Genomic DNA, 12628 nt, shown 5'->3' on the forward strand with positions numbered 1-12628 from the left:
AGTTGACTCACTGTTCGCCAACTTGTCCCAGAAAACAACAATTTTGGCCGAAGTTAGGTATCACTGTTACTGACCAGACTACGAACATCAGTGAGAATGACACCAGCAGAAACCTTTGACTACAGATTAATTACGTTGATTCAGAGCGGTAATAGGTTCCTATACTACCTGTTTCTAGGTAATTCAAAACATTGTCAGAGAGTGAGCATAGGTGACCTTTGTTAATATAACAACGTAACTCATGTTCTGAGTCAATAGGTGCTTAAACCTAGAGGCGAACCCCGTCCTGGCATCGCCTTTACCAGCTGGCATACATACACCTCGTCACACATGCAGACAGCCACACATGCAGATAGTCATAGAGACAGTCATACATGCACCTCGTCACACATGCAGACAGTCATACATGCAGACAGCCACACATACAGATAGCCATATATGCAGTCACACACGCAGTCATACGTGCAGTCATACATGCACCTAGTTGCACATGCAGTGATACATGTAGACAGTCGTACATGCACCTAGTCGCACATGTAGTCATACATGTATTTAAACACAGATGCAGACAATCACACATGTGCAGTCATACATGCACCGAGTCACACATGCAGACAGTCATACATGCAGTCACACATGCAGTCACACATGCACCTAGTCACACATGCAGACAGTCATACATGCAGTCACACATGCAGTCAAACATGCACCTAGTCACACATGCAGTCATACATGCAGTCACCCATGCAGGCAGACACACATAGGTAGTCACACAAACAGTCACATCTAGCCACACATACAGGCAGTCACATATATCTACGCGCATCGTTAAATAGTGGAAGGTAGGTCGATACCTCGTTCGTACCGATATCAGGAAAATGTTGGGCTCTTCAAACTAATCGCCCGATCCTGCGGTGAAGCCTGACGTCAGTTTCCCAATGGGACTTCCCTCGGTTGGAATAAGGGGTAAAGTGGGAATTGGAGCCAGTTGGAGATCATCACTCCGCCACTTTCATTCCCAATGCAGAAAGCCCGAATGAAGTGGAGAGCGTCAGGAGAGGGGCTTCTGGACCTAGGAGGGGCCATTTCAGTGTGCCAGCCACTGGGTGCCGAATGGTGAGGCTTGGAGCTGTCCAAACGCTAACACCTGTCAGAGGGGCAATGTGTGTGATTTATGGCTGATTCGGAACGGATCGCTCTGTCTCATCCTGTGCCCTGCCTCTTGATGGTTCCGAAGTGACAGACACTGGGAGCTCGCTGCTGCTGCCGCCGCTGCTGCTTACACCGGGAGGCAAGATATAAAACAACTCTCTCCGTCTGTCTAGTCTCCCCAACAATACTCACTTCACTTTCCTACTGCTGCCTCTCTCCTTCTCTGTCTCTCTCAGCTATGCCAACCAAACTACTGGCAGCTTTCTTACTTCTTTCCGTCTTCCAAGCGTGGTAAGCAAGTATTATTTTTTCAAATAAGCACCCCCTGTCTTTATGACTGTGTGTGTGTGGTTATGTTTGGTCGTTCTATGGAGATGCTTTCTCTTTAATGCAAAAGTTGTGAATTGCATTGATAGAAGGATAAAGCTAATGGGGTGGATGGTGGCGGGAGGGGGGGTGTAATAGATATCTCTTTTTACCCCCCCCCCTCCCCCTTTCCCCAGTATTATCCCTGATGTCGCAGTTGGATACATGGTGCCTCTGTGCAGGTGCCTCGCTACCTGAGCTTTATTGCGGTTTGGTGGTGGAGGGGGGAGAGGCGAGAGATTCGGATCTTGCACTGTCTCCACTTCGCCCACACCGCCAGCCAAGCCAGTCAAGCAAAGGATTAAAACACACACACACACACACATATATATATATATTTATATAAAACACTCCAACCTATGGCTTCGAACTGATTGTTTGGATGTTTTTTTTTAAGAAAAAAAGGCCAAATAAGTGATTGGAATTTTGTATTGAAGCTACAGGGGAGGGTAATAGGTAGCTAAGAGTGGGGCAACTCCTCTGAAAGACCAAGGTGTCCCCCTTTGAATCTCCAAGTCTTGCAGGAGAGATCACAGAACACCGTGTGCCTCAGCGAGGAGCCCCAGGCAATGGGAGTAGGGTTAACTGAGCATGTACTAATCATCATCGTTTTGAGAATGCATTGAGAACTGATGGAAAGTCATTGTCCAGAGGCCAAAGCGGTGGAGACTGGAGCCCAATCCCACGTCCCCAAGCTCAGTCTATACAACCACAGTAAATAAAGCAGCACTGACTGTATTAGAATACCCTCAGATCTGTTGTCCCCCCGCCCACACCTTTTTTTCTCATTAAAGCGGTAGATTGTAAGTAAAAAAATCAGATTGCATGCGGTGGACTGCAGCTTTTAAACTCAAATGCCTCGGGCAGATTGGAGGGGGAGACCTGGAAGAAAAGCTTTCTCCGCATGCTGTATGTGACTACTCTGTCCCATCAGGATACCTTTACCCGTTGGGGTCCAGTAACAATCCACCGGGTAGCATGGACAATGCTAGTGTAGTTTTAGGACTTTGATAATGACAGCTGGCCACAGGTAGAGGGACATTCTTCAGCCGCCAGGATTCGGGCAAAAGAAGATAATAATGATGAACGAAGAAGAACACACAGCGCCAACAAGGAATCAAAATCCTAATCATTGCATGTGGAGGAGTGGGGGGAACATGTGTAAATATATTTGCAGGTGATTTGTCCTCTTTGCACTAAGGGAAGATTAGGATTCAGAGCGTTTGAAGCATGCAGCATCAAGCATGTTGTTGAAGTTTGATCTCAGAGAAATATACAGATATTAACAATTAATATACACTCCCTCCCCCATGCTGAAGGGATGAGGGTGAGGACTTGGGAGTAAGCTGTACATGAGGTGCAAACTGCCAGTGCATATGCTTTGGCCAAATGTACCTGTACTGTTTCAGTGTCCTAGATATCTGACCCATTTCTTAGCTTGGGCACCTGTTGCTTTCACTGTGGAGCACTTTGTGAGCATACCACTGAGATGCCAGTTCTCCGGCTTTCTCAACCCACCAACTGTGGGAGCAAACATAAAAGCCTGTCTTATTGTTTTTTGGTGTGGGGTAGGTGGGGGATGGCATTGGTTAATGGTAAAAGATGGCAATATGTAACAAAGACAAAACTTAGTGTCTGTCACCAGTATGGAAGCGGTTATTTGATTTGATTTATTATTGTCACATGTATTGGTATACAGTGAAAAGCATTGTTTCTTGCACGCTAAACACTCAAAGCATACCGTACATAGAGGAGGAAAGGAGAGAGTGCAGAATGTAGTATTACAGTCATAGCTAGGGTGTAGAGAAAAATCAACTTAATAAAAGGTATGTCCGTTTAAAAGTCTGATGGCATCAAGGAAGAAGCTGTTCGTGAGTCGGTTGGTACATGTCCTCAGACTTTTGTTGGTACGCGACCTCAAACTTTTGCATCTTTTTCCCAATGGAAGAAGGTGAATGAGTGTATGTCCGGGGTGCATGGGGTCCGTGATTATGCTGGCCGCTTTTTCGAGGCAGCAGGAAGTGTAGACAGAGTCAATGGATGGGTGGCTGGTTTGCGTGATGGACTGGGCTTCGTTCACGACCCATTGTAGTTTCTTGTAGTTTCTTATCAATCCGCAGATAATTAACACGAGTACAATCTTACAGTTCGAGAAAAATCGAGGATGCGTATGAAGACCACACAACTAATGAGAAGTGGGTGCTGGCCCCTAAGTTGCAAGATCGAGATGCGACTGAGATTTTAAACCATTTGCTGAAGGAATATGACAAGAAGCTCCGCCCTGACATTGGAAGTGAGTACTAGCATGTATATTTTGTAACCCAATGCCCTCTTACCTCTTTCCCACCCAAGTGGACTTCCTTTCTGCTGGCAGTCCTGATTATTGCTGTGATTATTTGTGACTGTGGGTTTTCAGGTGATATTTCAGAAACACTCTGTATGACAGAGAAATTCTAACGTGTGCCTGGAAATTAAAACGCTTTGATTTGATTTGATTTATTATTGTCACATGTATTAGCATACAGTGAAAAGTATTGTTTCTTGCACACTATACAGACAAAGCATACCATTCATAGAGAAGGAAAGGAGAGAGTGCAGAATGTAGTGCTACTGTCATAGCCAGGGTGTAGAGAAAGATCAACTTAATGCAACGTAAGTCCATTTAAAAGTCTGATGGCAGCAAGGAAGAAGCTGTTCTTGAATCGGTTGGTATGTGACCTCAGACTTTTGCATTTTTGTCCCGATGCAAGAAGGTGGAAGAGAGAATGTCCGGGGTGTGTGTGATTGGGCTACATTCACAACCTTTTGTAGTTTTTGCAGTCTTGGGCAGAGCAGGAGCCATACCAAGCTGCGATACAACCAGAAAAAATGCTTTCTATAGTGCATCTGTAAAAGTTGGCGAGACTTGTAGCTGACATGCCAAATTTCATTAGTCTTCTGAGAAAGTAAAGGCATTGGTGGGCTTTCTTAACTATAGTGTTGGCATGGGGGGGGACCAGGAAAGGTTGTTGGTGATCTGGACACCTAAAAACTTGAAGCTCATGACCCTTTCTACTTTGTCCCCGTTGATGTAGACAGGGGCATGTTCTCCTCTACACTTCCTGAAGCTGATGACAATCTCCTTCGTTTTGTTGACATTGAGGGAGTGATTATTGTTGCCGCACCAGTTCACCAGATTCTCTATCTCATTCCTGTACTCTGTCTTATCATTGTCTCATCAAAACAAATCAATGTGTGCAGTTCTGGTCACCATATTACAGGAAGGGCGTAATTGCTCTGGAGAGAGTGCAGAGGAGATTTACAAGAATATTGCCAGGAATAGAAAAGTGTAGCGATGAGCTGAGATTGGATAGGTTGGGGTTATTTTCCATGGGACAAAGAAGGCTGAGGGATGACTACATTGGGGTGTACAAAATTATGAGAGGAAGTGATGAAGTGCGCAGGATAAAATTATTTCCCTTGGTGGAGAATTCGAGAACCAGGGGACATCGATTCAAGATAAGTGCCAATCGGTGTAGAGGGGGCATTAGGGAGAACTTTTTTACGCAAAGGGTGGTAGGTGTCTGGAATTCACTGCCTGTGTTGATGGTGGAGGCAGAGACTCTAATTTTTTTAAAAAGTACCTTTGATATGATTTGATTTATTATTGTCACACCTATTGGTATACAGTGAAAAGTATTGTTTCTTGTGCGCGATACAGACAAAGCGTACCGTTCATATGGAAGGAAAGGAGAGAGAGCAAAATATAGTGTTACAGTCATAGCTAGGGTGTAGAGAAAGATCAACTTAATGCAAGGTAGGTCCATTCAAAAGTTTGATGGCAGCAGGGAAGTACCTGGATCTGCACCTTAAGAGCTGCAAGCTACAGGGCCATCGGCCAGGTGCGGGAAGGTGGGATTAGAAAGGGCATCTGGGTGTTTTCAGGCTGGCATTGACAAGATGAGCTGAATGGCCTCCTTCTGTACTGTAACCTTTCTATAATTCTACGGTTTCGTAATATTTCATGACTGTTACTTTGACATGAGTGTCCACATTAAAACTTATTAGAAAGTTATTGGAACCTTGAATGACTGGGAAACAAAAGATTTGCACTTATATAACACCTTTAGTGACCGCAGGATGTCCCAAAGTGCCTTACAACCAATGGCATGCTTTTAAAATGTGATCGCGTTGGAATGCGACAGCCACTTTTATACACAGCAAGCTCCCACAAATAGCAATGTGATAAGGGCCTGATAATGTGTTCTTGTGATGTTGATTGAGGATACATTGGCCAGGGACACCAGGGGTAACTGCCCCTGTTCCTCTTCAATTTGATTTGATTTATTATTGTCTCATGTATTAACATACAGTGAAAAGCATTGTTTCTTGCGTGCTATAGAGACAAAGCATACCGTTCATAGAGAAGGAAAGGAGAAAGTGCAGAATGTAATGTTACAGTCATAGCCAGGGTGTAGGGAAAGATCAACAAGACTAAATAGTGACATGGGATCTTTCTTCTCCAACTGAGGGAGAAGGCTGGACCTTGGTTTAATATTTCACCTGGAAAACAGTCCCTCCGTCAGCGTAGCACTCCAATACCCCAGACCGTATTTCCGTGCTCATGTCCAGCGAGTGGGACTTGTGCCGACAATCTTCTGGTTCAGAGGTGACAGGGCTGCCAACTCAGCCACAGCTGACACCACACAGCGTCCGCTGTGAGACCGGAAATTCCCAGCCGTGGTCAGCGGACCTTTAGTGGTCTGTCAAGTTGTCCATGATGATTCCCACGGCGGCTGGGACCAGAAGATTAACCCCTGATAGTGAAGTGAAAAAGCATTGGCATCAATGGCAAATGCTGATCCGCACAGCTTGCTGTCATTCTAAAAGTCTATGATAAAGAATGCCAAATGGCTTATTGGATATTTAAGAGCATAACGCATGCACAACCACTTGTTACCTTGAAATCTGTGCACAGCAGTGCATCCAATATAATGCCCAGTAAATTCTGAGTTGTAGAATGCTGTGTTTTAATTTCATCTCTATGCTACGTTAGGAACAAAAGGGTTGTCAGGGAAAAAATCGGACCTCTCAGGGACAAAAGTGGGGAATTATGGTTGGAGCCCAAAGAAGTAGGGGAGATCCTAAATGAATATTTTGCGTCGGTATTCACAAAGGAGAGGGATGTGTTGACTGGGAGTGTCTCGGAGGGGAGTGTTGAACCGTTGGAGAAAATCTCCATTACAAAGGAGGAAGTGTTAGGTTTGTTAGAGAATTTAAAGACTGACAAATCCCCAGGGCCTGATGGAATCTATCCATCTACATGATGGAAATAATGTAGGGAGGAGCTATATGATAAATGGCAGAACCATAAAGGGTGTAGATACGCAGAGGGACCTGGGTGTGCAAGTCCACAGATCCTTGAAAGTGACGTCACAGGTGGAGAAGGTGGTGAAGAAGGCATATGGCATGCTTGCCTTTATAGGACGGGGCATAGAGTATAAAAGTTGGGGTCTGATGTTGCAGATGTATAGAACGTTGGTTCGGCCGCATCTGGAATACTGCATCCAGTTCTGGTCGCCACACTACCAGAAGGACGTGGAGGCTTTGGAGAGAGTTCAGAGGAGGTTTACCAGGATGTTACCTGGTATGGAGGGGCTTAGTTATGAGGAGAGATTGGGTAAACTGGGGTTGTTCTCCCTGGAAAGACGGAGGACGAGGGGAGACTTAATAGAGGTGTATAAAATTATGAAAGGCATAGATAGGGTGAAGGGTGGGAAGCTTTTCCTCAGGTCGGTGGTGACGTTCACGAGGGGTCATAGGTTCAAGGTGAAGGGGGGAGGTTTAACACAGATATCAGACGGACATATTTTACACAGAGGGTGGTGGGAGCCTGGAATGCGCTGCCAGGCAAGGTGGTGGAGGCGGACACACTGGGAACGTTTAAGACTTATCTAGATAGCCATATGAACGGAGTGGGAATGGAGGGATACAAAAGAATGGTCTAGTTTGGACCAGGGAGCAGCGCGGGCTTGGAGGGCCGAAGGGCCTGTTCCTGTGCTGTATTGTTCTTTGTTCTTTGTACAATGCTATTAAAGATTAACATCACTTGTGGAATCATGCATCTTGTGCCAGATTGATTCCTGGGATGGCGGGACTGTCGCATGAGGAGAGATAGGGTCAACTAGGTCTAGGTATTCACTGGAATTTAGAAGAACAAAAGGGCATCCCATTGAAACATATAAGATTCATAGAATCATAGAATCCCTACAGTGCCGGGGGAATTAGCTCAAATGGTGGAGCGCTCGCTTTGCATGTGAAAGGTAGTGGGATCGAAACCCACATTCTCCACTTTCATTTGGAGTGGCACGGTGGCACAGTGGTTAGCACTGCTGCCTCACAGCGCCAGGGACCTGGGTTCGATTCCGGCCTCGGGTCACTGTCTGTGTGGAGTTTGCACATTCTCCCCGTCAATGCCAGCCTGAAGACACCCGTCTGTGTGGGTTTCCTCCGGGTGCTCCGGTTTCCTCCCATGGTCCAAAGATATCTCTGTTAGGTGGATTGGCTGTGCTAAATTGCTCCTTAGTGTCAGGGTGGCTAGCTAGGGTAAATGCATGGGGTTTTGGGGATAGGGCCTGGGTGGGATTGTGGTCGGTGCAGACTCGCAGGGCCAAATGGCCTCCTTCTGCACAGAAGGAAGCCATTCAGTCCATCGAGCCTGCACTGACAACAATCCCAATCTCACCCAGGCCCTATCCCCATGACCTCACTCATTTATCCTGCTAATCCCCCTGACACTAAGAGGCAATTTAGCATGGCCAATCAACTTAACCAGCACATCTTTGGACTGTGGGAGGAAACCGGAGTACCTGAAAGAAACCACACTGACACAGAGAGAACGTGCAAACTCCACACAGACAGTCACCCGGGGCTGGACAGATTGGGTGCAGGGATGTTGTTTCCTCTGGCTGGGGATTCTAGAGCAAGGGGTCACAGTGTCAGGATAGGCCCTTTAGGACTGAGGTGAAGAAAAAAAACATCTTCACTCAGCGGGTGGTGAACCATGGAATTTTCTAACAGGGCAGGCTGTGGGGGCCAAGTCACTGAATATATTTAAGAAAGAAATAGATGGATTTCTAGATACTGAAGGTGTCAAGGGGTATAGGCATGATGTGGAGATGCCGGCGTTGGACTGGGGTGAGCATAGTAACCTGGTGTTGTGAGACTTCTTAAGAGGTATAGGGAGAGAGCAGAAGTATGGCATGGAGATAGAGGATTAGCCATGATCATATTAAATGGTGGATCAGGCTTGAAGGGCTGAGTGGCCTACTCCTGCTCCGATCTTCTATATTTCTACGTTTGCATAGTTTGGCAACAGAGCGATCGCGGATCCAGTCATCGGCGGACTCTGTTAATCAAATGCGAGAACTATCAGTTTTTGCTCTTTTACTGAACGTAAATTCCATTATTGAGCATATTTCAATATTGCACACCTGTCAGCAAAGATTTTGCTGCATTTATTAAAAATATGCACGACCTAATTGTAACGCAGACAAGGTGAGAAAAACTAATTATTGGAAGGGTGCATCATCTACTTCCCGAATATAAAAAAAAATGCAATGTTCTGTAATTCTGCAATTATGTGCACTGAACTGAACTAGCTCCGTGACAGGATATGGGGTATGGCATTTTAATATATATGATTTATGGATCATGTAGATTATTTCCAATGACAGCATTTTAAATAACCACACAAAACTCATGCGAAATCTTAATGTTTGTCTCCAGTGAAGACACAGACACCGTGAGGGAAGAGGATACATTTCTTATTTGCAATCACAAATCTTACTTAACGTCAGTGCAAAGAAGTGGAATGAACATCCATCCTGCTTCAAGATGTTTGAATATGTCAACAGAATGTTACATTCGTGGTTGTAAGCCACACAGAGTAAACAAGAACCCCGGTTGGAGAGGCTGCACTTAACTGAAGGAATATGAAGCTAATTTCTTTTGTCAAAATATATATTGTGCACTTTGCTATCTTTGGGAAGAGCCCAGTGATTCATTCATATTTCACTTCAATCTTCTGTTAGCCTCTGAAAGTAGTTTCATGCTTGAAACAATAATCTGAAAGGTTTTGCAACTTGTCAAGTCCATTTCGGTAAAACACTTAATGTTATTTTGTCGCTGTATTCTTAGGTGACATATTTTCTACATTCTACTATGGAAATAACAAGGCACCGGTATAAGTGGGAAAGAGAAAAATAGACGCAAGAAGGGACTGAGCAAGAACACCTCTCTGTGCTGCCAGGCTCCTTTTGTGGGGCTGTACACTGTGTTGATATTTCCGCACTTAGTATACGTAAGGATAATGGAAAAAGCCTCAAATGAAAACTGTGCCATGTGTGCATATTAATACATGGTTGCTCAAGAAGTTTGGATTATGTAATGCCAATTTAAAGACAAAAGCTTTAAATTGGCATCACATAGGCCAGCAGAAAAAGACACCTGATGCACAATGTTAATAAGAAGCAGGCAGTCTTTCGCCTCAGTTATTTGAAGAAGGTTAAGACAGATGGGAAGGGGTGTAGTGGGTGACACGGTGGAACAGTGGTTAGCACTGCTGTCTCACGGCGCCATGGACCCGAGTTCAATTCTGGCCTTGGGTCTGTGTGGGGTTTGTACATTCTCCCCGTGTCTGCATGGGTTTCCTCCCACACTCCAAAGATGCGCGGGTTAGGTTGATGTCAGAGGGATTAGCAGGGTAAATACGTGGGGTTACAGGGTATGGCCTGGGTGGGATTGTCGTCAGTGCAGACTCGATGGGCCAACTGGCCTCCTTCTGCACTGTAGGGATTCTGTGATTCTATAAAGTATTGAAAGAGGCAACTGACTTCAATTGCACAGGGCAATTCTGATCTGCAAGGCACAAGTCAAGAATGTGATGGAATACTCTCCTCTTGCCTGGATGAGTGCAGCTCCAACAACACCCAAGAATCTCAACACCATCCAGGAAAAAGCAACCTGCTCAATTGGCACCTAATCCACCAATTTACATATTCACTCCCTTCACTACCATGTGCACTGGCAGCAGTGTGTCCCCTCTGTGTGCACTGCAGCAACTCACCAAGCCTCTTTCTTCATTAGAAACATAGAAACTGGAGTAGGCCATTCGGCCCTTCGAGCTTGCTCCACCATTCATTTTGATCATGGCTGATCATCAAGTTCAATATCCTGAACCCCCCCGACCTCCCATACCCCTTGATCCCTTTAGCCCCAAGAGCTGTATCTAATTTTGTCTTGAAATCAGACAACTTTTTGGCCTCAACTACTTTCTGTGGTAGTGAATTCCACACATTCACCACCCTCTGGGTGAAGAAATTTCTCCTCACCTCAGTCCTAAAAGGTTTATCTCTTATCCTCAAGCTATGACCCCTAGTTCTGGACTCCCCATCATCAGGAACATTCTTTTTGAATCTACTCTGTCTAACCCTGTTAGAATTTTATAAGTTTCTATGAGATCCTCTCTCACTCTTCTAAACTCCAGTGAATATAATCCTAACCGGGTTAGTCTCTCCTCATATGACAGACCTGCCAACCCAGGAATCAGCCTGGTAAACCTTCGCTGCATTCCGTCAATAGCAAGAATATCATTCCTCAGATAAAGACACCAAAACTGCACACAATATACCAGGTGTGGCCTCACCAACGCCCTATACAATTGCAGAAAAACATCCTTATCCCTAGCAAATCCTCTCGCTATGAAGGCCAACATACCATTTGCCTTCTTTGATGCCTTATGTACCTGCGCGCTTACTTTCAGCGACTGATGCACGAGGACTCCAAGGTCTCATTGAGTATCCACCTCTCTCCCATTACACCCATTCAAGGAATAATCTGTTTTCCTATTATTGCTACCAAAGTGGATAACCTCAAATTTATCCACATTATTCAGCATCTGCCATGCACTTAGCCAGTCCAAATCACGCTGAAGCATCTCTGCATCCTCCTCACAGCTCACCCTCCCACCCAAGTTTGTATCATCTGCAAATTTGGAGGTAATACATTCAGTTCCCCCTTCCAAATCATTAATATATAATGTGAACAGTTGGGGTCCTAGCACAGATCCCTGTGGAACCCCACTAGTCACTCACTGCCAATCAGAAAAAGACTCATTTATGCTTCCTATCTGCTAATCAACTTTCTATAAATCTCAAGACATTACCTGCTATCCTATGTGCTTTAACTTTATATAGTAGTCTGTTACGTGAGATCTTGTCAAAAGCCTTCTGAAAGTCTAAATACACCACATCCACTGGTTCTGCTTGGTCAACTCTACTAGTTACATCCTCAAAGAATTCCAATAGATTCGGCAAGCATGATCTCCCCTTTGTAAGTCCATGCTGACTTTGTCTGATTATACTACTGCCTTCCAAATGTCAAGTTATGAAATCCTTGATAATAGACTCTTGCAACTTGCCCTGTACTGACGTTAGGCTCACTAGTCTATAGTTCCCTGTTTTCTCTCTACCTCCCTTTTTGAATAGCGGGCTTACATTAGCTACCCTCCAGTCTGTAGGAACTATTCCAGATTCCAAAGAATTACCTTCCAAACCTATGACCTCTACCACCTAGAAGGACAAGGGCAGCATGGAAACACCAGCACCTGCGAGCTTTTCTACAAGCCAGGCTGCATCCTGACTTGGAACTATATCACTGTTCCTTCATTGTCGTTGGGTCAAAACCTCTCCTAACAGCACTACACCATACAGATGGCAGCAGTTCAACAAGATGGCTTAGCACCATCTTCTCAAGGGCAGTTTAATGGACAATAAAAATGCTGGAACAAAAACAGTAAATGCTGGAAAATCTCAGGAGGTCAGACAGCATCTGTAGAGAGAGAACAGAGCCAACGTTTCGAGTCTGGATGAGCCTTCGTCAGAGCTAAAGGAAACTGGAAATAGGATGGGATTTATTTGTGTGGGGGAGGTGGAGCAGTAGGGCTGGATAGAGGGCCAGTGATATGTGGAGGGTATCTACAAAGATGTTGGAATCATAGAATCATAGAATCCTACAGTGCAGAAGGAGGCCATTCGGCCCATCAAGTCTGCACCGACCACCCAGGCCCTAT

At 45.1% G+C, this 12628-nt stretch overlaps 1 protein-coding gene across 2 annotated transcripts in view; it reads left to right on the plus strand.

Moving 5' to 3' along the window:
• The first annotated feature begins 1390 nt into the window (after positions 1-1390).
• gabrg3 (gamma-aminobutyric acid type A receptor subunit gamma3) overlaps positions 1391-12628 on the plus strand; it is a 605769-nt gene continuing 594531 nt past the window's right edge. The window contains exons 1-2 of one of the 2 annotated variants that reach the window (XM_078222416.1): positions 1391-1443; positions 3666-3811. In XM_078222416.1, the coding sequence (XP_078078542.1) occupies positions 1391-1443; positions 3666-3811 (199 nt within the window). The remainder of the gene's footprint in view (positions 1444-3665; positions 3812-12628) is intronic. The other variant, XM_078222417.1, reaches the window with a different exon arrangement.

The sequence above is a fragment of the Mustelus asterias genome, chromosome 10, assembly GCF_964213995.1.
Source record: "Mustelus asterias chromosome 10, sMusAst1.hap1.1, whole genome shotgun sequence".
Lineage (NCBI taxonomy): Eukaryota > Metazoa > Chordata > Chondrichthyes > Carcharhiniformes > Triakidae > Mustelus > Mustelus asterias.